At 49.9% G+C, this 23479-nt stretch overlaps 1 protein-coding gene across 1 annotated transcript in view; it reads left to right on the plus strand.

The window, feature by feature from the left end:
- Window positions 1-255: 255 nt before the first annotated feature.
- The window catches only part of LOC135506266 (ALK tyrosine kinase receptor-like), a 769161-nt gene continuing 745937 nt past the window's right edge, over window positions 256-23479 (plus strand). Inside the window, 1 exon segment of the mRNA XM_064925805.1 lies at window positions 256-1003. Within this exon segment, the coding sequence (XP_064781877.1) occupies window positions 256-1003 (748 nt within the window).

The following is a 23479-nucleotide window of genomic DNA, read 5'->3' on the forward strand; positions in this document are numbered from 1 at the left end:
GGGGCCATATACCCGTGACAAAGGACATAATTCAGGGAGGAAAAAGGATTACACTTTTCGGCTTTAAGGAAAAGGGGATAGTAGCAACAGTCACCGCTATCACCAAACAAATGTGCCGTGGGTGTCACAAGCCAGAACTACAGAGCCCGCATGATAATTGATTTGCGCTTTGATTTTGTGCTGTGTCGGTGAAAAAAAGGAGGGAAGGGAAAGGTGGTAAAAGAGCATCAAAAAGGAGAATTTCCAATTCCAAGCATGACGACCAGGATGTTATTCTTGCTCGTTTGGTCTGCAGCGTTTCTCGCTGAGCTGCAGTGCGCCTTGCAAAGGACCACCACAGGGCTTGCGTTCCCCTCCGCGGGGCTCGGCAACAGCAGCGGCGGGGATGTCAGCAGCAAAAAAGACTCCAACCAGACCTACAACTCCCGACTCAAGAGGAAAAACCTGGCCATTGATTTTGCAGTGCCCTCTCTGTTGCGCTACTACATGGCAGAGTTGATCAAACGCCCACTGAACGGAAATTGTCTGACTTTTAATGGGTGCTATATGGTGCGCGCTAACTTAAGGATGAACTGCATACCCTTACAAAAAACGGTTGCTACTTTTCTCGACCCAAAGTTGGCTGCAATCGATAGCATGGCGGCAGAGAATTCAACCAGTGCTGGTGGACAGTTCTCTTACCGCTACAATCCGTTGCTGTCCAAAGTTCTGAATTTGGGTTTGACGAAAGCCAGCCGAAAATCAAATCAAGTCGTGGTGGAAATTGGGGAGGACGTGGTTAAAACTGGTTGCGGTGGACTGACAGTCTACGAAGAAGACCCGGTATTTTTCCTGGAAATGGACCTAACAAGTATTTTAGAATGGTGGTTGGGCGCCGAAGGGGGCCGGCTAAGGGTCCGGCTTATGCCAGAAAAAAAAGCACAGGTTCCCGGGAGAGAGGACAAGTACACCGCGGCGATACGAGCAGCTGACCCCCGACTATTTATTCATATAGCCTCCCGAGGTAAGGTTTTGGATCCCTCCTAATTTATCTGTCACACACGCACACGCACGCGCACACGCATACACGCACGCACGCACACACACACACACACACGTTCTCATATTGCAATGCCTCATTGAGCGACAATTAACTGTATCAATGAATGAACGATGACCACAATGACCACACTGTTAGTGTTGGTTGGTTGATATACGTAAGGCTGCTTGTTCCTTTGCACTGTCTGGAAACTTCAGGATAAAAGTTTGATAGTGTTGTTGGGGTTGATAAGGTTATATGGTTTGATAGATAGCTTGGCTATTTCCAACTGCTCTTGGATACATTTTTACACAGACTGATGGCACTGTGGTATTACTTTCTGAGTTATGTGGTAAAAGTAGGGTGACTTAGGTTCCCCCCTAAGAACAATGACCAATTGTTGACACAAGAAAAGTTAAGTTTGGTTAAAACATTTGGTATGTGGATGATGATCATGCTTAGGAAAACAAACTATGAAGGATATTATGTGGCTACAATTGACACTTTTTTTGTTGTTAATTAATTATATGTGTTTAGAAAAGGGGAGTTTTTCCCAAGTACCTGGGTATCTTGCCCCCAAAGATTAGTGTGTTAAAATCTATTTGATCAATTTTTATTTAATTCAACTAATCAAATATTGAAACAAAATGGCAAATTTCACTGTTAATATCCTCATTAGGATGAGGTTTTGATGTAAGGTCCCTCTTTGAATTTTCGTGACAAATCATGCTCAAATCATCCTTAAAATAAAGTATCTAAAAACTGACTGTGTAACTCAATACATTTACCTGTACATCATTTGGACATGGAAAATGCTAATTTAGGTACCATTGACTTGCATTGGATTGCCTTAAATGTTACTGCTTCATTAAAAACTCTGGATTATTTAAGCAATAAGGTACAAGGGGGAGTGGTATATGACAAAATGCGTTGGACACAGCCCTCTGCCCGAAAAACTTTATTGCTATTATAAACTGCTTAATTAACAAAGTAATTAGAGCAATAAAAATAAATATTTTGTCATACCCGTGGTATACGGTCTGATATACATTGGCTTTCAGCCAATCAGCATTCTGGGCTCGAACTACCCAGTTTATAATTATCTTTATGCTCCACTAATGGTGTGTATAAACATTGCATTTAGAAAGTATTCAGACCCCTTGACTTTTTCCACATTTTGTTACCGTTACAGCCTCATTCTAAAAATGATTAAATATGTTTTCCCCTTGTCAATCTACGTACAATACCCCATAATGACAAAACAAAAATAGGTTTTGAGGGTGGTTTGCAAATTTAAAAAACAGCAACAAAAAAACCCACAGAGGCCTTACGAGTGGCACAGCGGTCTAAGGCACTGCATCGCAGTACTTGAGGTGACATTACAGACCTGGGTTCAATCCCATGACCGGGAGTCCTAGCGTCATCCGGGTTAGGGTTTGGCCGGGGGGGTCTTTACTTGTCTCATCATGCTCTAGCGACTCCTTGTGGCGGGCCGGGCGCCTGCAGGCTGACTTCGGTCGTCAGTTGAACAGTGTTTCCTCCGACACATTGGTGTGGCTGGCTTCCAAGTTGAGAGGGCAGGTGTTAAGGAGGGCGGTTTGGCGGGTCATGTTTTCGGAGGATGCATGACTTGACCTTCGCCTCTCCCGAGCCCATTTGGGGAGCTGCAGCGATGAGACAATTTCATCATTGGTTATGACAAAAAAGGGGGGTAAACAAGATTCACTGGTCTGATGAAACCAAAATTGAACTCTTCGGCCTGAATGCAAAGTGTCACGACTGGAGGAAACCAAGCTCTGCTCGTCACCTGGGCAATACCATTTCTACGGTGAAGCGTGGTGGCAGCATCATGCTGCATCAGCATCATGCTGCCACCATGGGGTATTTTGTGTAGATTGATGAGGGGAAAAAACTATTGAATACATTTTAGAATAAGGCTGTAACACAATAAATTGTGGAAAAAGTGAAAAGCTCTGAATACTTTCTGAATGCACTCTACATAGTATGTCAGTGCTTCTAAATCTAATTGTATTAAGTGCACATAACCATTCTATCTGTTTGATCAATTCCAGCACTAACTTGCACATCTGATTTAATAAATCAAGTGCTTGATGATTAGTTAACCAGTTGAATCAGGTGTATGTATGTTTATAGATCTCACTTAATCAGATTGTGTTTGTAACTTTTTCTAAATGATGAAATATTAGATCGACTTACCTAAGAATCGTTTTGTTAGTATCTTAACAGTTTTAGATGAGATGGATAACAATGAGCAAGAGTAGTGGGGGCAGGTACCCCAGGTGGCTGGTTACCCCACGTTACCCTACGTTACATAAGCACTAAGCCTAGGGTAACAGAGTCCAGCTACTCAATCAGTAATAAATAATGACTCATGTTATATCGTCATATTCTACGAATGTTGGCGATACATGAAAGAAGGTGCCTGTGGTGATGGTGTTGCGTCCAATTACAGGGCACTCTTGTCTGTATGAGCAAATTGTGTTTCTGTTAGGTCTATTTAACAGTTGGCATTTCTTTAATAATGATGGGGGTATTGTGAATAGGTTGGAGTTCATCAAAAGACAACATTGAGAGCAGGCGCTCACTTCATTTTGCAATAAGACTACATTGAGAGCAGGCGCTCACTTCATTTTGCAATAAGACTACATTGAGAGCCGGCGCTCACTTCATTTTGCAATAAAACAACATTGAGAGCAGGCGCTCACTTCATTTTGCAATAAGACTACATTGAGAGCAGGCGCTCACTTCATTTTGCAATAAAACTACATTGAGAGCAGGCGCTCACTTCATTTTGCAATAAAACAACATTGAGAGCAGGCGCTCACTTCATTTTGCAATAAAACAACATTGAGAGCAGGCGCTCACTTCATTTTACAATAAGACAACATTGAGAGCAGGCGCTCACTTCATTTTGCAATAAAACAACATTGAGAGCAGGCGCTCACTTTATTTTGCAATAAGACTACATTGAGAGCAGGCGCTCACTTCATTTTGCAATAAGACTACATTGAGAGCAGGCGCTCACTTCATTTTGCAATAAAACAACATTGAGAGCAGGCTTTCACTTCATTTTGCAATAAGACTACATTGAGAGCAATCACTCACTTCATTTTGCAATAAAACAACATTGAGAGCAGTTGCTCACTTCATTTTGCAATAAAACAACATTGAGAGCAGGCGCTCACTTCATTTTGCAATAAAACAACATTGAGAGCAGGCGCTCACTTCATTTTGCAATAAGACTGCATTGAGAGCAGGCGCTCACTTCATTTTGCAATAAGACTGCATTGAGAGTAGGCGCTCACTTCATTTTGCAATAAGACTGCATTGAGAGCAGGCTCTCACTTCATTTTGCAATAAAACAACATTGAGAGCAGGCGCTCACTTCATTTTGCAATAAGACTGCATTGAGAGCAGGCGCTCACTTCATTTTGCAATAAAACAACATTGAGAGCAGGCGCTCACTTCATTTTGCAACAAGACAACATTGAGAGCAGGCGCTCACTTCATTTTGCAATAAAACAACATTGAGAGCAGGCGCTCACTTCATTTTGCAATAAGACTACATTGAGAGCAGGCGCTCACTTCATTTTGCAATAAAACAACATTGAATGCAGGCGCTCACTTCATTTTGCAATAAAACAACATTGAGAGCAGGCGCTCACTTCATTTTGCAATAAGACTACATTGAGAGCAGGCGCTCACTTCATTTTGCATTAAAACAACATTGAGAGCAGGCGCTCACTTCATTTTGCAATAAGACTACAATGAGAGCAGGCGCTCACTTCATTTTGCAATAAGACTACATTGAGAGCAGGCGCTCACTTCATTTTGCAATAAAACAACATTGAGAGCAGGCGCTCACTTCATTTTGCAATAAGACTACATTGAGAGCAGGCGCTCACTTCATTTTGCAATAAAACAACATTGAGAGCAGGCGCTCACTTCATTTTGCAATAAAACAACATTGAGAGCAGGCGCTCACTTCATTTTGCAATAAGACTACATTGAGAGCAGGCGCTCACTTCATTTTGCAATAAAACAACATTGAGAGCAGGCGCTCACTTCATTTTGCAATAAGACAACATTGAGAGCAGGCGCTCACTTCATTTTGCAATAAGACTACATTGAGAGCAGGCGCTCACTTCATTTTGCAATAAGACTAAATTGAGAGCAGGCACTCACTTAATTTTGCAATAAGACAACATTGAGAGCAGGCGCTCACTTCATTTTGCAATAAAACAACATTGAGAGCAGGCGCTCACTTCATTTTGCAATAAAACAGCATTGAGAGCAGGCGCTCACTTCATTTTGCAATAAAACAACATTGAGAGCAGGCTCTCACTTCATTTTGGAATAAAACAGCATTGAGAGCAGGCGCTCACTTCATTTTGCAATAAAACAACATTGAGAGCAGGCGCTCACTTCATTTTGGAATAAAACAGCATTGAGAGCAGGCGCTCACTTCATTTTGCAATAAAACAACATTGAGAGCAGGCGCTCACTTCATTTTGCAATAAAACAACATTGAGAGCAGGCGCTCACTTCATTTTGCAATAAAACAACATTGAGAGCAGGCGCTCACTTCATTTTGCAATAAGACTACATTGAGAGCAGGCGCTCACTTCATTTTGCAATAAGACTACATTGAGAGCAGGCGCTCACTTTATTTTGCAATAAGACTACATTGAGAGCAGTTACTCACTTCATTTTGCAATAAAACAGCATTGAGAGCAGGCACTCACTTCATTTTGCAATAAAACAACATTGAGAGCAGGCGCTCACTTCATTTTGCAATAAGACTACATTGAGAGCAGGCGCTCACTTCATTTTGCAATAAAACAGCATTGAGAGCAGGCACTCACTTCATTTTGCAATAAAACAACATTGAGAGCAGGCGCTCACTTCATTTTGCAATAAGACAACATTGAGAGCAGGTGCTCACTTCATTTTGCAATAAGACTAAATTGAGAGCAGGCGCTCACTTCATTTTGCAATAATACAACATTGAGAGCAGGCGCTCACTTCATTTTGCAATAAAACAACATTGAGAGCAGGCGCTCACTTCATTTTGCAATAAGACTACATTGAGAGCAGGCGCTCACTTCATTTTGCAATAAAACAACATTGAGAGCAGGCGCTCACTTCATTTTGGAATAAAACAGCATTGAGAGCAGGCGCTCACTTCATTTTGCAATAAAAACAACATTGAGAGCAGGTGCTCACTTCATTTTGCAATAAGACTAAATTGAGAGCAGGCACTCACTTCATTTTGGAATAAAACAGCATTGAGAGCAGGTGCTCACTTCATTTTGCAATTAAACAACATTGAGAGCAGGCGCTCACTTCATTTTGCAATAAAACAACATTGAGAGCAGGCGCTCACTTCATTTTGCAATAAAACAGCATTGAGAGCAGGCGCTCACTTCATTTTGCAATAAAACAACATTGAGAGCAGGTGCTCACTTCATTTTGCAATAAAACAACATTGAGAGCAGGCGCTCACTTCATTTTGCAATAAAACAACATTGAGAGCAGGCGCTCACTTCATTTTGCAATAAAACAACATTGAGAGCAGGCGCTCACTTCATTTTGCAATAAGACAACATTGAGAGCAGGCGCTCACTTCATTTTGCATTAAAACAACATTGAGAGCAGGCGCTCACTTCATTTTGCAAGAAGACAACTTTGAGAGCAGGCGCTCACTTCATTTTGCAATAAGACTGCATTGAGAGCAGGCGCTCACTTCATTTTGCAATAAAACAACATTGAGAGCAGGCTTTCACTTCATTTTGCAATAAGACTACATTGAGACTACATTGAGCAGGCGCTCACTTCATTTTGCAATAAGACTACATTGAGAGCGCTCAGCAATCACTCACTTCATTTTGCAATAAAACAACATTGAGAGCAGTTGCTCACTTCATTTTGCAATAAAACAACATTGAGAGCAGGCGCTCACTTCATTTTGCAATAAAACAACATTGAGAGCAGGCGCTCACTTCATTTTGCAATAAGACTGCATTGAGAGCAGGCGCTCACTTCATTTTGCAATAAGACTGCATTGAGAGCAGGCGCTCACTTCATTTTGCAATAAGACTGCATTGAGAGCAGGCTCTCACTTCATTTTGCAATAAAACAACATTGAGAGCAGGCGCTCACTTCATTTTGCAATAAGACTGCATTGAGAGCAGGCGCTCACTTCATTTTGCAATAAAACAACATTGAGAGCAGGCGCTCACTTCATTTTGCAACAAGACAACATTGAGAGCAGGCGCTCACTTCATTTTGCAATAAAACAACATTGAGAGCAGGCGCTCACTTCATTTTGCAATAAGACTACATTGAGAGCAGGCGCTCACTTCATTTTGCAATAAAACAACATTGAATGCAGGCGCTCACTTCATTTTGCAATAAAACAACATTGAGAGCAGGCGCTCACTTCATTTTGCAATAAGACTACATTGAGAGCAGGCGCTCACTTCATTTTGCAATAAAACAACATTGAGAGCAGGCGCTCACTTCATTTTGCAATAAGACTACATTGAGAGCAGGCGCTCACTTCATTTTGCAATAAGACTACATTGAGAGCAGGCGCTCACTTCATTTTGCAATAAAACAACATTGAGAGCAGGCGCTCACTTCATTTTGCAATAAGACTACATTGAGAGCAGGCGCTCACTTCATTTTGCAATAAAACAACATTGAGAGCAGGCGCTCACTTCATTTTGCAATAAAACAACATTGAGAGCAGGCGCTCACTTCATTTTGCAATAAGACTACATTGAGAGCAGGCGCTCACTTCATTTTGCAATAAGACTACATTGAGAGCAGGCGCTCACTTCATTTTGCAATAAAACAACATTGAGAGCAGGCGCTCACTTCATTTTGCAATAAGACAACATTGAGAGCAGGCGCTCACTTCATTTTGCAATAAGACTACATTGAGAGCAGGCGCTCACTTCATTTTGCAATAAGACTAAATTGAGAGCAGGCGCTCACTTCATTTTGCAATAAGACAACATTGAGAGCAGGCGCTCACTTCATTTTGCAATAAAACAACATTGAGAGCAGGTGCTCACTTCATTTTGCAATAAAACAGCATTGAGAGCAGGCGCTCACTTCATTTTGCAATAAAACAACATTGAGAGCAGGCTCTCACTTCATTTTGGAATAAAACAGCATTGAGAGCAGGCGCTCACTTCATTTTGCAATAAAACAACATTGAGAGCAGGCGCTCACTTCATTTTGGAATAAAACAGCATTGAGAGCAGGCGCTCACTTCATTTTGCAATAAAACAACATTGAGAGCAGGCGCTCACTTCATTTTGCAATAAAACAACATTGAGAGCAGGCGCTCACTTCATTTTGCAATAAAACAACATTGAGAGCAGGCGCTCACTTCATTTTGCAATAAGACTACATTGAGAGCAGGCGCTCACTTCATTTTGCAATAAGACTACATTGAGAGCAGGCGCTCACTTCATTTTGCAATAAGACTACATTGAAGCAGTTACTCACTTCATTTTGCAATAAAACAGCATTGAGAGCAGGCACTCACTTCATTTTGCAATAAAACAACATTGAGAGCAGGCGCTCACTTCATTTTGCAATAAGACTACATTGAGAGCAGGCGCTCACTTCATTTTGCAATAAAACAGCATTGAGAGCAGGCGCTCACTTCATTTTGCAATAAAACAACATTGAGAGCAGGCGCTCACTTCATTTTGCAATAAGACAACATTGAGTGCAGGTGCTCACTTCATTTTGCAATAAGACAAGATTGAGAGCAGGCGCTCACTTCATTTTGCAATAATACAACATTGAGAGCAGGCGCTCACTTCATTTTGCAATAAAACAACATTGAGAGCAGGCGCTCACTTCATTTTGCAATAAGACTACATTGAGAGCAGGCGCTCAATTCATTTTGCAATAAAACAACATTGAGAGCAGGCGCTCACTTCATTTTGGAATAAAACAACATTGAGAGCAGGCGCTCACTTCATTTTGCAATAAAAACAACATTGAGAGCAGGTGCTCACTTCATTTTGCAATAAGACTAAATTGAGAGCAGGCACTCACTTCATTTTGGAATAAAACAGCATTGAGAGCAGGTGCTCACTTCATTTTGCAATTAAACAACATTGAGAGCAGGCGCTCACTTCATTTTGCAATAAAACAACATTGAGAGCAGGCGCTCACTTCATTTTGGAATAAAACAGCATTGAGAGCAGGCGCTCACTTCATTTTGCAATAAAACAACATTGAGAGCAGGTGCTCACTTCATTTTGCAATAAAACAACATTGAGAGCAGGCGCTCACTTCATTTTGCAATAAAACAACATTGAGAGCAGGCGCTCACTTCAATAAACTCACTTCATTTTGCAATAAAACAACATTGAGAGCAGGCGCTCACTTCATTTTGCAATAAGACAACATTGAGAGCAGGCGCTCACTTCATTTTGCATTAAAACAACATTGAGAGCAGGCGCTCACTTCATTTTGCAAGAAGACAACTTTGAGAGCAGGCGCTCACTTCATTTTGCAATAAGACTGCATTGAGAGCAGGCGCTCACTTCATTTTGCAATAAAACAACATTGAGAGCAGGTGCTCACTTCATTCTGCAATAAGACTACATTGAGAGCAGGCGCTCACTTCATTTTGCAATAAGACTACATTGAGAGCAGTTGCTCACTTCATTTTGCAATAAAACAACATTGAGAGCAGGCGCTCACTTCATTTTGCAATAAGACTACATTGAGAGCAGGCGCTCACTTCATTTTGCAATAAGACAACATTGAGAGCAGGCGCTCACTTCATTTTGCAATAAAACAACATTGAGAGATGGCGCTCACTTCATTTTGCAATAAAACAACATTGAGAGCAGGCGCTCACTTCATTTTTCAATAAAACAACATTGAGAGCAGGCGCTCACTTCATTTTGGAATAAAACAGCATTGAGAGCAGGCGCTCACTTCATTTTGCAATAAAACAACATTGAGAGCAGGTGCTCACTTCATTTTGCAATAAAACAACATTGAGAGCAGGCGCTCACTTCATTTTGCAATAAAACAACATTGAGAGCAGGCGCTCACTTCATTTTGCAATAAAACAACATTGAGAGCAGGCGCTCACTTCATTTTGCAATAAGACAACATTGAGAGCAGGCGCTCACTTCATTTTGCATTAAAACAACATTGAGAGCAGGCGCTCACTTCATTTTGCAAGAAGACAACTTTGAGAGCAGGCGCTCACTTCATTTTGCAATAAGACTGCATTGAGAGCAGGCGCTCACTTCATTTTGCAATAAAACAACATTGAGAGCAGGCGCTCACTTCATTTTGCAATAAAACAACATTGAGAGCAGGTGCTCACTTCATTCTGCAATAAGACTACATTGAGAGCAGGCGCTCACTTCATTTTGCAATAAGACTACATTGAGAGCAGTTGCTCACTTCATTTTGCAATAAAACAACATTGAGAGCAGGCGCTCACTTCATTTTGCAATAAGACTACATTGAGAGCAGGCGCTCACTTCATTTTGCAATAAGACAACATTGAGAGCAGGCGCTCACTTCATTTTGCAATAAAACAACATTGAGAGAAGGCGCTCACTTCATTTTGCAATAAAACAACATTGAGAGCATGCGCTCACTTCATTTTTCAATAAAACAACATTGAGAGCAGGCGCTCACTTCATTTTGCAATAAGATTACATCGAGTGCGGATATTACTGCTGTATTAAACATTATACAGCATCTACAGCATCTGTAACTTCTTCTTTAAGAAGAATAAGACAACGAAGTCCGTGTTGCCCAGCAACAGCCCCAAAACATCACTGCTCTAGAGGAGATCTGCATGGAGGAATGGGCCAAAATACCAGCAACAGTGTGTGAATACCTTGTGAAGACTTACAGAAAACGTTTGACCTCTGTCATTGCCAACAAAGGGTATATAACAAAGTATTAAGATAAACTTTTGTTATTGACTAAATACTTATTTTCCACCATAATTTGCAAATAAATTCATTACAAATCCTACCATGTGATTTTCTGGATTTTCTTTCTCATTTTGTCTGTCATAGTTGAAGTGTACCTATGATGAAAATTACAGGCCTCTCTCATATTTTTAAGTGGGAGAACTTGCACAATTGGTTGCAGACTAAATACTTTTTTGCCCCACTGTATATTAGATTTCATTGATGTTGTTTCCACGTTGGTAATGAAATAGTTAATAATGCTTCACCCCCTTGTTAATTTTGACCACATTGACTTGACATACCTTCCAAATCAAAGTTATGGCCCATCTAGTCTACAATATATTAAGGTATTGTATTATAATGTTCGCAAAAATAACTCTGAAAAATCTCTGTCAAAGTTCATGTATTGCTATTTAAGTTATAAAAACCTCAAGTAGTTTATTTTGTATTTCTAAACCTGCCTAAAAGGCCTCATCAATTCCCTGAACCTAATACACACTGTACCAATACGTCAGGGATTATCAGGAATCAAGGTAAGACCCAAGTGTAGACCTTGTAAAGTAACCATGTTTATTGGGGCAGGCAAACATGTCAAGACAGGCAGACTTAGGGACAGGCAGAGATCAGTAATCCAGAGGTGGAGCAAAGGTACCGGACGGCAGGCAGGCACAGGGTCAGGGACAGGCAGAGATCAGTAATCCAGAGGTGGAGCAAAGGTACCGGATAGCAGGCAGGGTAAGGGACAGGGACAGGCAGAGATCAGTAATCCAGAGGGGGGCAAGGTACAGGTCGGCAGGCAGGCTCAGGGACAGGCAGAGATCAGTAATCCAGAGGGGGGCAAGGTACAGTTCGGCAGGCAAGGTCAGGCTCAGGGTCAAGCAGAGATCAGTAATCCAGAGGTGGAGCAAAGGTACCGGACGGCAGGCAGGGTCAGGGACAGGCAGAGATCAGTAATCCAGAGGGGGGCAAGGTACAGGTTGTCAGGCAGGCTCAGGGACAGGCAGAGATCAGTAATCCAGAGGGGGGCAAGGTACAGGTCGGCAGGCAGGCTCAGGGTCAGGTAGAGATCAGTGTTCCATCGGGGGGCAAGGTACAGGTCGGCAGGCAGGCTCAGGGTCAGGTAGAGATCAGTATTCCAGAAGGGGGCAAGGTACAGGTTGGCAGGCAGGGTCAGGGTCAGGGACAGGCAGAGATCAGTAATCCAGAGGTGGAGCAAAGGTACCGGACGGGAGGCAGGCTCAGGGTCAGGGACAGGCAGAGATCAGTAATCCTGAGGTGGAGCAAAGGTACCAGACAGCAGGCAGGGTAAGGGACAGGGACAGGCAGAGATCAGTAATCCAGAGGGGGGCAAGGTACAGGTCGGCAGGCAGGCTCAGGGTCAGGTAGAGATCAGTAATCCAGAGGGGGGCAAGGTACAGGTTGGCAGGCAGGCTCAGGCTCAGGATCAAGCATAGATCAGTAATTCAGAGGTGGAGCAAAGGTACCGGACGGCAGGCAGGGTCAGGGACAGGCAGAGATCAGTAATCCAGAAGGGGGCAAGGTACAGGTCGGCAGGCAGGGTCAGGGACATGCAGAGATCAGTAATCCAGAGGGGGGCAAGGTACAGGTCGGCAGGCAGGCTCAGGGTCAGGTAGAGATCAGTGTTCCATCGGGGGGCAAGGTACAGGTCGGCAGGCAGGCTCAGGGTCAGGTAGAGATCAGTATTCCAGAAGGGGGCAAGGTACAGGTTGGCAGGCAGGGTCAGGGACAGGCAGAGATCAGTAATCCAGAGGTGGAGCAAAGGTACCGGACGGGAGGCAGGCTCAGGGTCAGGGACAGGCAGAGATCAGTAATCCTGAGGTGGAGCAAAGGTACCAGACAGCAGGCAGGGTAAGGGACAGGGACAGGCAGAGATCAGTAATCCAGAAGGGGGCAAGGTACAGGTCGGCAGGCAGGCTCAGGGTCAGGTAGAGATCAGTAATCCAGAGGGGGGCAAGGTACAGGTTGGCAGGCAGGCTCAGGCTCAGGATCAAGCATAGATCAGTAATCCAGAGGTGGAGCAAAGGTACCGGACGGCAGGCAGGCTCAGGGTCAGGTAGAGATCAGTATTCCAGAGGGGGGCAAGGTACAGGTCGGCAGGCAGGCTCAGGGTCAGGTAGAGATCAGTAATCCAGAGGTGGAGCAAAGGTACCGTACGGGAGGCAGGCTCAGGGTCAGGGACAGGCAGAGATCAGTAATCCAGAGGGGGGCAAGGTACAGGTCGGCAGGCAGGGTCAGGGACAGGCAGAGATCAGTAATCCAGAGGGGGGCAAGGTACAGGTCGGCAGGCAGGGTCTTGGACAGGCAGAGATCAGTAATCCAGAGGGGGGCAAGGTACAGGTCGGCAGGCAGGCTCAGGGACAGGCAGAGATCAGTAATCCAGAGGTGGAGCAAGGTACAGGTCGGCAGGCAGTGTCAGGGACAGGCAGAGATCAGTAATCCAGACGGGGGCAAGGTACAGGTCGGCAGGCAGGCTCAGGGTCAGGTAGAGATCAGTATTCCAGAGGGGGGCAAGGTACAGGTCGGCAGGCAGGGTCAGGGACAGGCAGATATCAGGTATCCAGAGGTGGAGCAAAGGTACTGGACGAGAGGCAGGCTCAGGGTCACAGACAGGCAGAGATCAGTAATCCAGAGGTGGAGCAAAGGTACCAGACAGCATGCAGGGTCACAAACAGGGACAGGCAGAGATCAGTAATCCAGAGGGGGGCAAGGTACAGGTCGGCAGGCAGGCTCAGGGTCAGGTAGAGATCAGTGTTCCATCGGGGGGCAAGGTACAGGTCGGCAGCCAGGCTCAGGGTCAGGTAGAGATCAGTGTTCCAGAGGGGGGCAAAGTACAGGTCGGCAGGCAGGCTCAGGGTCAGGTAGAGATCAGTATTCCAGAAGGGGGCAAGGTACAGGTTGGCAGGCAGGGTCAGGGTCAGGGACAGGCAGAGATCAGTAATCCAGAGGTGGAGCAAAGGTACCGGACGGGAGGCAGGCTCAGGGTCAGGGACAGGCAGAGATCAGTAATCCTGAGGTGGAGCAAAGGTACCAGACAGCAGGCAGGGTAAGGGACAGGGACAGGCAGAGATCAGTAATCCAGAGGGGGGCAAGGTACAGGTCGGCAGGCAGGCTCAGGGTCAGGTAGAGATCAGTAATCCAGAGGGGGGCAAGGTACAGGTTGGCAGGCAGGCTCAGGCTCAGGATCAAGCATAGATCAGTAATTCAGAGGTGGAGCAAAGGTACCGGACGGCAGGCAGGGTCAGGGACAGGCAGACATCAGTAATCCAGAGGGGGGCAAGGTACAGGTCGGCAGGCAGGGTCACGGACAGGCAGAGATCAGTAATCCAGAGGGGGGCAAGGTAGAGGTCGGCAGACAGGCTCAGGGTCAGGTAGAGATCAGTATTCCAGAGTGGGGCAGGGTACAGGTCGGCAGGCAGGCTCAGGGTCAGGTAGAGATCAGTGTTCCAGAAAGGGGCAAGGTACAGGTTGGCAGGCAGGGACAGGGACAGGCAGAGATCAGTAATCCAGAGGTGGAGCAAAGGTACCGGACGGGAGGCAGGCTCAGGGTCAGGGACAGGCAGAGATCAGTAATCCTGAGGTGGAGCAAAGGTACCAGACAGCAGGCAGGGTAAGGGACAGGGACATGCAGAGATCAGTAATCCAGAGGGGGGCAAGGTACAGGTCGGCAGGCAGGCTCAGGGTCAGGTAGAGATCAGTAATCCAGAGGGGGGCAAGGTACAGGTTGGCAGGCAAGCTCAGGCTCAGGGTCAAGCATAGATCAGTAATCCAGAGGTGGAGCAAAGGTACCGGACGGCAGGCAGGGTCAGGGTCAGGTAGAGATCAGTATTCCAGAGGGGGGCAAGGTACAGGTCGGCAGGCAGGCTCAGGGTCAGGTAGAGATCAGTAATCCAGAGGTGGAGCAAAGGTACCGTACGGGAGGCAGGCTCAGGGTCAGGGACAGGCAGAGATCAGTAATCCAGAGGGGGGCAAGGTACAGGTCGGCAGGCAGGGTCAGGGACAGGCAGAGATCAGTAATCCAGAGGGGGGCAAGGTACAGGTCGGCAGGCAGGGTCTTGGACAGGCAGAGATCAGTAATCCAGAGGGGGGCAAGGTACAGGTCGGCAGGCAGGCTCAGGGACAGGCAGAGATCAGTAATCCAGAGGTGGAGCAAGGTACAGGTCGGCAGGCAGTGTCAGGGACAGGCAGAGATCAGTAATCCAGACGGGGCAAGGTACAGGTCGGCAGGCAGGCTCAGGGTCAGGTAGAGATCAGTATTCCAGAGGGGGCAAGGTACAGGTCGGCAGGCAGGGTCAGGGACAGGCAGATATCAGGTATCCAGAGGTGGAGCAAAGGTACTGGACGAGAGGCAGGCTCAGGGTCACAGACAGGCAGAGATCAGTAATCCAGAGGTGGAGCAAAGGTACCAGACAGCATGCAGGGTCACAAACAGGGACAGGCAGAGATCAGTAATCCAGAGGGGGGCAAGGTACAGGTCGGCAGGCAGGGTCAGGGACAGGCAGAGATCAGTAATCCAGAGGGGGGCAAGGTACAGTTCGGCAGGCAAGCTCAGGCTCAGGGTCAAGCAGAGATCAGTAATCCAGAGGTGGAGCAAAGGTACCGGACGGCAGGCAGGGTCAGGGACAGGCAGAATTCAGTAATCCAGAGGGGGGCAAGGTACAGGTCGGCAGGCAGTGTCAGGGACAGGCAGAGATCAGTAATCCAGACGGGGGCAAGGTACAGGTCGGCAGGCAGGGTCAGGGACATGCAGATATCAGTAATCCAGAGGTGGAGCAAAGGTACTGGACGGGAGGCAGGCTCAGGGTCACGGACAGGCAGAGATCAGTAATCCAGAGGGGGGCAAGGTACAGTTCGGCAGGCAAGCTCAGGCTCAGGGTCAGGTAGAGATCAGTAATCCAGAGGTGGAGCAAAGGTACCGGACGGGAGGCAGGCTCAGGGTCAGGGACAGGCAGAGATCAGTAATCCAGAGGTGGAGCAAAGGTACCGGATAGCAGGCAGGGTAAGGGACAGGGACAGGCAGAGATCAGTAATCCAGAGGGGGGCAAGGTACAGGTCGGCAGGCAGGCTCAGGGACAGGCAGAGATCTGTAATACAGAGGGGGGCAAGGTACAGGTCGGCAGGCAGGGTCAGGGTCAGGTAGAGATCAGTAATCCAGAGGTGGAGCAAAGGTACCGGACGGGAGGCAGGCTCAGGGTCAGGGTCAGGTAGAGATCAGTAATCCAGAGGTGGAGCAAAGGTACCGGACGGGAGGCAGGCTCAGGGTCAGGGACAGGCAGAGATCAGTAATCCAGAGGTGGAGCAAAGGTACCGGATAGCAGGCAGGGTAAGGGACAGGGACAGGCAGAGATCAGTAATCCAGAGGGGGGCAAGGTACAGGTCGGCAGGCAGGCTCAGGGACAGGCAGAGATCAGTAATCCAGAGGGGGGCAAGGTACAGGTCGGCAGGCAGGCTCAGTGTCAGGCAGATATCAGGTATCCAGAGGTGGAGCAAAGGTACTGGACGGGAGGCAGGCTCAGGCTCAGGGTCAAGCATAGATCAGTAATCCAGAGGTGGAGCAAAGGTACCGGACGGCAGGCAGGGTCAGGGACAGGCAGAGTTCAGTAATCCAGAGGGGGGCAAGGTACAGGTCGGCAGGCAGGGTCAGGGACAGGCAGAGATCAGTAATCCAGAGGGGGGCAAGGTACAGTTCGGCAGGCAGGCTCAGGGACATGCAGAGATCAGTAATCCAGAGGGGGGCAAGGTACAGGTCGGCAGGCAGTGTCAGGGACAGGCAGAGATCAGTAATCCAGACGGGGCAAGGTACAGGTCGGCAGGCAGGGTCAGGGACATGCAGATATCAGGTATCCAGAGGTGGAGCAAAGGTACTGGACGGGAGGCAGGCTCAGGGTCACGGACAGGCAGAGATCAGTAATCCAGAGGGGGGCAAGGTACAGTTCGGCAGGCAAGCTCAGGCTCAGGGTCAGGTAGAGATCAGTAATCCAGAGGTGGAGCAAAGGTACCGGACGGGAGGCAGGCTCAGGGTCAGGGACAGGCAGAGATCAGTAATCCAGAGGTGGGCAAGGTACAGGTCGGCAGGCAGGCTCAGGGTCAGGCAGATATCAGGTATCCAGAGGTGGAGCAAAGGTACTGGACGGGAGGCAGGCTCAGGCTCAGGGTCAAGCATAGATCAGTAATCCAGAGGTGGAGCAAAGGTACCGGACGGCAGGCAGGGTCAGGGACAGGCAGAGTTCAGTAATCCAGAGGGGGGCAAGGTACAGGTCGGCAGGCAGGGTCAGGGACAGGCAGAGATCAGTAATCCAGAGGGGGCAAGGTACAGTTCGGCAGGCAGGCTCAGGGACAGGCAGAGATCAGTAATCCAGAGGGGGGCAAGGTACAGGTCGGCAGGCAGTGTCAGGGACAGGCAGAGATCAGTAATCCAGACGGGGCAAGGTACAGGTCGGCAGGCAGGCTCAGGGTCAGGTAGAGATCAGTATTCCAGAAGGGGGCAAGGTACAGGTCGGCAGGCAGGGTCAGGGACAGGCAGATATCAGGTATCCAGAGGTGGAGCAAAGGTACTGGACGGGAGGCAGGCTCAGGGTCACGGACAGGCAGAGATCAGTAATCCAGAGGTGGAGCAAAGGTACCGGACAGCATGCAGGGTCACAAAAAGGGACAGGCAGAGATCAGTAATCCAGAGGGGGGCATGGTACAGGTCGGCAGGCAGGGTCAGGGACAGGCAGAGATCAGTAATCCAGAGGGGGGCAAGGTACAGTTCGGCAGGCAAGCTCAGGCTCAGGGTCAGGTAGAGATCAGTAATCCAGAAGTGGAGCAAAGGTACCGGACGAGAGGCAGGCTCAGGGTCAGGGACAGGCAGAGATCAGTAATCCAGAGGTGGAGCAAAGGTACCGGATAGCATGCAGGGTAAGGGTCAGGGACAGGCAGAGTTCAGTAATCCAGAGGGGGGCAAGGTACAGGTTGGCAGGCAGGGTCAGGGACAGGCAGAGATCAGTAATCCAGAGGGGGGCAAGGTACAGGTCGGCAGGCAGGCTCAGGGACAGGCAGAGATCAGTAATCCAGAGGGGGGCAAGGTACAGGTCGGCAGGCAGTGTCAGGGACAGGCAGAGATCAGTAATCCAGACGGGGGCAAGGTACAGGTTGGCAGGCAGGCTCAGGGTCAGGTAGAGATCAGTATTCCAGAGGGGGGCAAGGTACAGGTCGGCAGGCAGGGTCAGGGACATGCAGATATCAGGTATCCAGAGTTGGAGCAAAGGTACTGGATTGGAGGCAGGCTCAGGGTCACGGACAGGCAGAGATCAGTAATCCAGAGGTGGAGCAAAGGTACCGGACAGCATGCAGGGTCACAAACAGGGACAGGCAGAGATCAGTAATCCAGAGGGGGGCAAGGTACAGGTCGGCAGGCAGGGTCAGGGACAGGCAGAGATCAGTAATCCAGAGGGGGGCAAGGTACAGTTCTGCAGGCAAACTCAGGCTCAGGGTCAGGTAGAGATCAGTAATCCAGAGGTGGAGCAAAGGTACCGGACGGGAGGCAGGCTCAGGTTCAGGGACAGGCAGAGATCAGTAATCCAGAGGTGGAGCAAAGGTACCGGATAGCAGGCAGGGTAAGGGACAGGGACAGGCAGAGATCAGTAATCCAGAGGGGGGCAAGGTACAGGTCGGCAGGCAGGCTCAGGGACAGGCAGAGATCAGTAATCCAGAGGGGGGCAAGGTACAGGTCGGCAGGCTGGCTCAGGGTCACGTAGAAATCAGTAATCCAGAGGGGGGCAAGGTACAGGTCGGCAGGCAGGCTCAGGCTCAGGGTCAAGCATAGATCAGTAATCCAGAGGTGGAGCAAAGGTACCGGACGGCAGGCAGGGTCAGGGACAGGCAGAGTTCAGTAATCCAGAGGGGGGCAAGGTACAGGTCGGCAGGCAGGGTCAGGGACAGGCAGAGATCAGTAATCCAGAGGGGGGCAAGGTACAGTTCGGCAGGCAGGCTCAGGGACAGGCAGAGATCAGTAATCCAGAGGGGGGCAAGGTACAGGTCGGCAGGCAGGGTCAGGGACAGGCAGAGATCAGTAATCCAGACGGGGGCAAGGTACAGGTCGGCAGGCAGGCTCAGGGTCAGGTAGAGATCAGTATTCCAGAGGGGGGCAAGGTACAGGTCGGCAGGCAGGGTCAGGGACAGGCAGATATCCGGTATCCAGAGGTGGAGCAAAGGTACTGGACGGGAGGCAGGCTCAGGGTCACGGACAGGCAGAGATCAGTAATCCAGAGGTGGAGCAAAGGTACCGGACAGCATGCAGGGTCACAAACAGGGACAGGCAGAGATCAGTAATCCAGAGGGGGCAAGGTACAGGTCGGCAGGCAGGGTCAGGGACAGGCAGAGATCAGTAATCCAGAGGGGGGCAAGGTACAGTTCGGCAGGCAAGCTCAGGCTCAGGGTCAAGCAGAGATCAGTAATCCAGAGGTGAAGCAAAGGTACCGGACTGCAGGCAGGGTCAGGGACAGGCAGAGATCAGTAATCCAGAGGGGGGCAAGGTACAGGTCGGCAGGCAGGCTCAGGGACAGGCAGAGATCAGTAATCCAGAGGGGGGCAAGGTACAGGTCGGCAGCCAGGCTCAGGGTCAGGTAGAGATCAGTGTTCCAGAGGGGGGCAAAGTACAGGTCGGCAGGCAGGCTCAGGGTCAGGTAGAGATCAGTAATTCAGAGGTGGAGCAAAGGTACCGGACGGGAGGCAGTCTCAGGGTCAGGGACAGGCAGAGATCAGTAATCCAGAGGTGGAGCAAAGGTACCAGACAGCAGGCAGGGTAAGGGACAGGGTACAGGCAGAGATCAGTAATCCAGAGGTGGAGCAAAGGTACCGGACGGCAGGCAGGGTCAGGGACAGGCAGAGATCAGTAATCCAGAGGGGGCAAGGTACATGTTGGCAGGCAGGGTCAGGGACAGGCAGAGATCAGTAATCCAGAGGGGGCAAGGTACAGGTCGGCAGGCAGGGTCAGGGACAGGCAGTGATCAATAATCCAGAGGGGGCAAGGTACAGGTCGGCAGGCAGGGTCAGGGACAGGCAGAGATCAGTAATCCAGAGGGGGCAAGGTACAGGTCGGCAGGCATGCTCAGGGTCAGGTAGATATCAGTATTCCAGAGTGGGGCAGGGTACAGGTCGGCAGGCAGGCTCAGGGTCAGGTAGAGATCAGTATTCCAGAGGGGGGCAAGGTACAAGTCGGCAGGCAGGCTCAGGGTCATGTAGAGATCAGTATTCCAGAGGGGGGCAAGGTACAGGTCTGCAGGCAGGGTCAGGGACAGGCAGAGATCAGTAATCCAGAGGTGGAGCAAAGGTACCGGATGGGAGGCAGTGTCAGGGACAGGGACAGGCAGGGATCAGTAATCCAGAGGGGGCAAGGTACAGGTCGGCAGGCAGGATCAGGGACAGGCAGAGATCAGTAATCCAGAGGGGGGCAAGGTACAGGTCGGCAGGCAGGGTCAGGGACAGGCAGAGATCAGTAATCCAGAGGGGGGCAAGGTACAGTTCGGCAGGCAAGCTCAGGCTCAGGGTCAAGCAGAGATCAGTAATCCAGAGGTGGAGCGAAGGTACCGGACTGCAGGCAGGGTCATGGACAGGCAGAGATCAGTAATCCAGAGGTGGGCAAGGTACAGGTCGGCAGGCAGGCTCAGGGTCAGGTAGAGATCAGTGTTCCATCGGGGGGCAAGGTACAGTTCGGCAGCCAGGCTCAGGGTCAGGTAGAGATCAGTGTTCCAGAGGGGGGCAAAGTACAGGTCGGCAGGCAGGCTCAGGGTCAGGTAGAGATCAGTAATTCAGAGGTGGAGCAAAGGTACCGGACGGGAGGCAGTCTCAGGGTCAGGGACAGGCAGAGATCAGTAATCCAGAGGTGGAGCAAAGGTACCAGACAGCAGGCAGGGTAAGGGACAGGGTACAGGCAGAGATCAGTAATCCAGAGGTGGAGCAAAGGTACCGGACGGCAGGCAGGGTCAGGGACAGGCAGAGATCAGTAATCCAGAGGGGGGCAAGGTACATGTTGGCAGGCAGGGTCAGGGACAGGCAGAGATCAGTAATCCAGAGGGGGGCAAGGTACAGGTCGGCAGGCAGGGTCAGGGACAGGCAGTGATCAATAATCCAGAGGGGGGCAAGGTACAGGTCGGCAGGCAGGGTCAGGGACAGGCAGAGATCAGTAATCCAGAGGGGGGCAAGGTACAGGTCGGCAGGCAGGCTCAGGGTCAGGTAGAGGTCATTATTCCAGAGGGGGGCAAGGTACAGGTCGGCAGGCAGGCTCAGGGTCAGGTAGAGATCAGTATTCCAGAGGGGAGCAAGGTACAGGTCGGCAGGCAGGCTCAGGGTCATGTAGAGATCAGTATTCCAGAGGGGGGCAAGGTACAGGTCTGCAGGCAGGGTCAGGGACAGGCAGAGATCAGTAATCCAGAGGTGGAGCAAAGGTACCGGATGGGAGGCAGTGTCAGGGACAGGGACAGGCAGGGATCAGTAATCCAGAGGGGGGCAAGGTACAGGTCGGCAGGCAGGATCAGGGACAGGCAGAGATCAGTAATCCAGAGGGGGGCAAGGTACAGGTCGGCAGGCAGGGTCAGGGACAGGCAGAGATCAGTAATCCAGAGGGGGGCAAGGTACAGTTCGGCAGGCAAGCTCAGGCTCAGGGTCAGGTAGAGATCAGTAATCCAGAGGTGGAGCAAAGGTACCGGACGGGAGGCAGGCTCAGGGTCAGGGACAGGCAGAGATCAGTAATCCAGAGGTGGAGCAAAGGTACCGGATAGCAGGCAGGGTAAGGGACAGGGACAGGCAGAGATCAGTAATCCAGAGGGGGGCAAGGTACAGGTCGGCAGGCAGGCTCAGGGACAGGCAGAGATCTGTAATACAGAGGGGGGCAAGGTACAGGTCGGCAGGCAGGGTCAGGGTCAGGTAGAGATCAGTATTCCAGAGGGGGGCAAGGTACAGGTCGGCAGGCAGGGTCAGGGACATGCAGATATCAGGTATCCAGAGTTGGAGCAAAGGTCCTGGATTGGAGGCAGGCTCAGGGTCACGGACAGGCAGAGATCAGTAATCCAGAGGGGGGCAAGGTACAGGTCGGCAGGCAGGGTCAGGGACAGGCAGAGATCAGTAATCCAGAGGGGGGCAAGGTACAGTTCGGCAGGCAAGCTCAGGCTCAGGGTCAGGTAGAGATCAGTAATCCAGAGGTGGAGCAAAGGTACCGGACGGGAGGCAGGCTCAGGGTCAGGGACAGGCAGAGATCAGTAATCCAGAGGTGGAGCAAAGGTACCGGATAGCAGGCAGGGTAAGGGACAGGGACAGGCAGAGATCAGTAATCCAGAGGGGGGCAAGGTACAGGTCGGCAGGCAGGCTCAGGGACAGGCAGAGATCAGTAATCCAGAGGGGGCAAGGTACAGGTCGGCAGGCTGGCTCAGGGTCAGGTAGAAATCAGTAATCCAGAGGGGGCAAGGTACAGGTCGGCAGGCAGGCTCAGGCTCAGGGTCAAGCATAGATCAGTAATCCAGAGGTGGAGCAAAGGTACCGGATGCAGGCAGGGTCAGGGACAGGCAGAGTTCAGTAATCCAGAGGGGGCAAGGTACAGGTCGGCAGGCAGGGTCAGGGACAGGCAGAGATCAGTAATACAGAGGGGGGGCAAGGTACAGGTCGGCAGGCAGGCTCAGGGACAGGCAGAGATCAGTAATCCAGAGGGGGGCAAGGTACAGGTCGGCAGGCAGTGTCAGGGACAGGCAGAGATCAGTAATCCAGACGGGGGCAAGGTACAGGTCGGCAGGCAGGCTCAGGGTCAGGTCGAGATCAGTATTCCAGAGGGGGCAAGGTACAGGTCGGCAGGCAGGGTCAGGGACAGGCAGATATCAGGTATCCAGAGGTGGAGCAAAGGTACTGGACGGGAGGCAGGCTCAGGGTCACGGACAGGCAGAGATCAGTAATCCAGAGGTGGAGCAAAGGTACCGGACAGCATGCAGGGTCACAAACAGGGACAGGCAGAGATCAGTAATCCAGAGGGGGGCAAGGTACAGGTCGGCAGGCAGGCTCAGGGACAGGCAGAGATCAGTAATCCAGAGGGGGGCAAGGTACAGGTCGGCAGGCTGGCTCAGGGTCACGTAGAAATCAGTAATCCAGAGGGGGGCAAGGTACAGGTCGGCAGGCAGGCTCAGGGACAGGCAGATATCAGGTATCCAGAGGTGGAGCAAAGGTACTGGACGGGAGGCAGGCTCAGGGTCACGGACAGGCAGAGATCAGTAATCCAGAGGTGGAGCAAAGGTACCGGATAGCAGGCAGGGTAAGGGACAGGGACAGGCAGAGATCAGTAATCCAGAGGGGGGCAAGGTACAGGTCGGCAGGCAGGCTCAGGGACAGGCAGAGATCAGTAATCCAGAGGGGGGCAAGGTACAGGTCGGCAGGCAGGCTCAGGGTCACGTAGAAATCAGTAATCCAGAGGGGGCAAGGT

Source organism: Oncorhynchus masou, chromosome 2, assembly GCF_036934945.1.
Source record: "Oncorhynchus masou masou isolate Uvic2021 chromosome 2, UVic_Omas_1.1, whole genome shotgun sequence".
NCBI classification, from domain to species: Eukaryota; Metazoa; Chordata; class Actinopteri; order Salmoniformes; family Salmonidae; genus Oncorhynchus; species Oncorhynchus masou.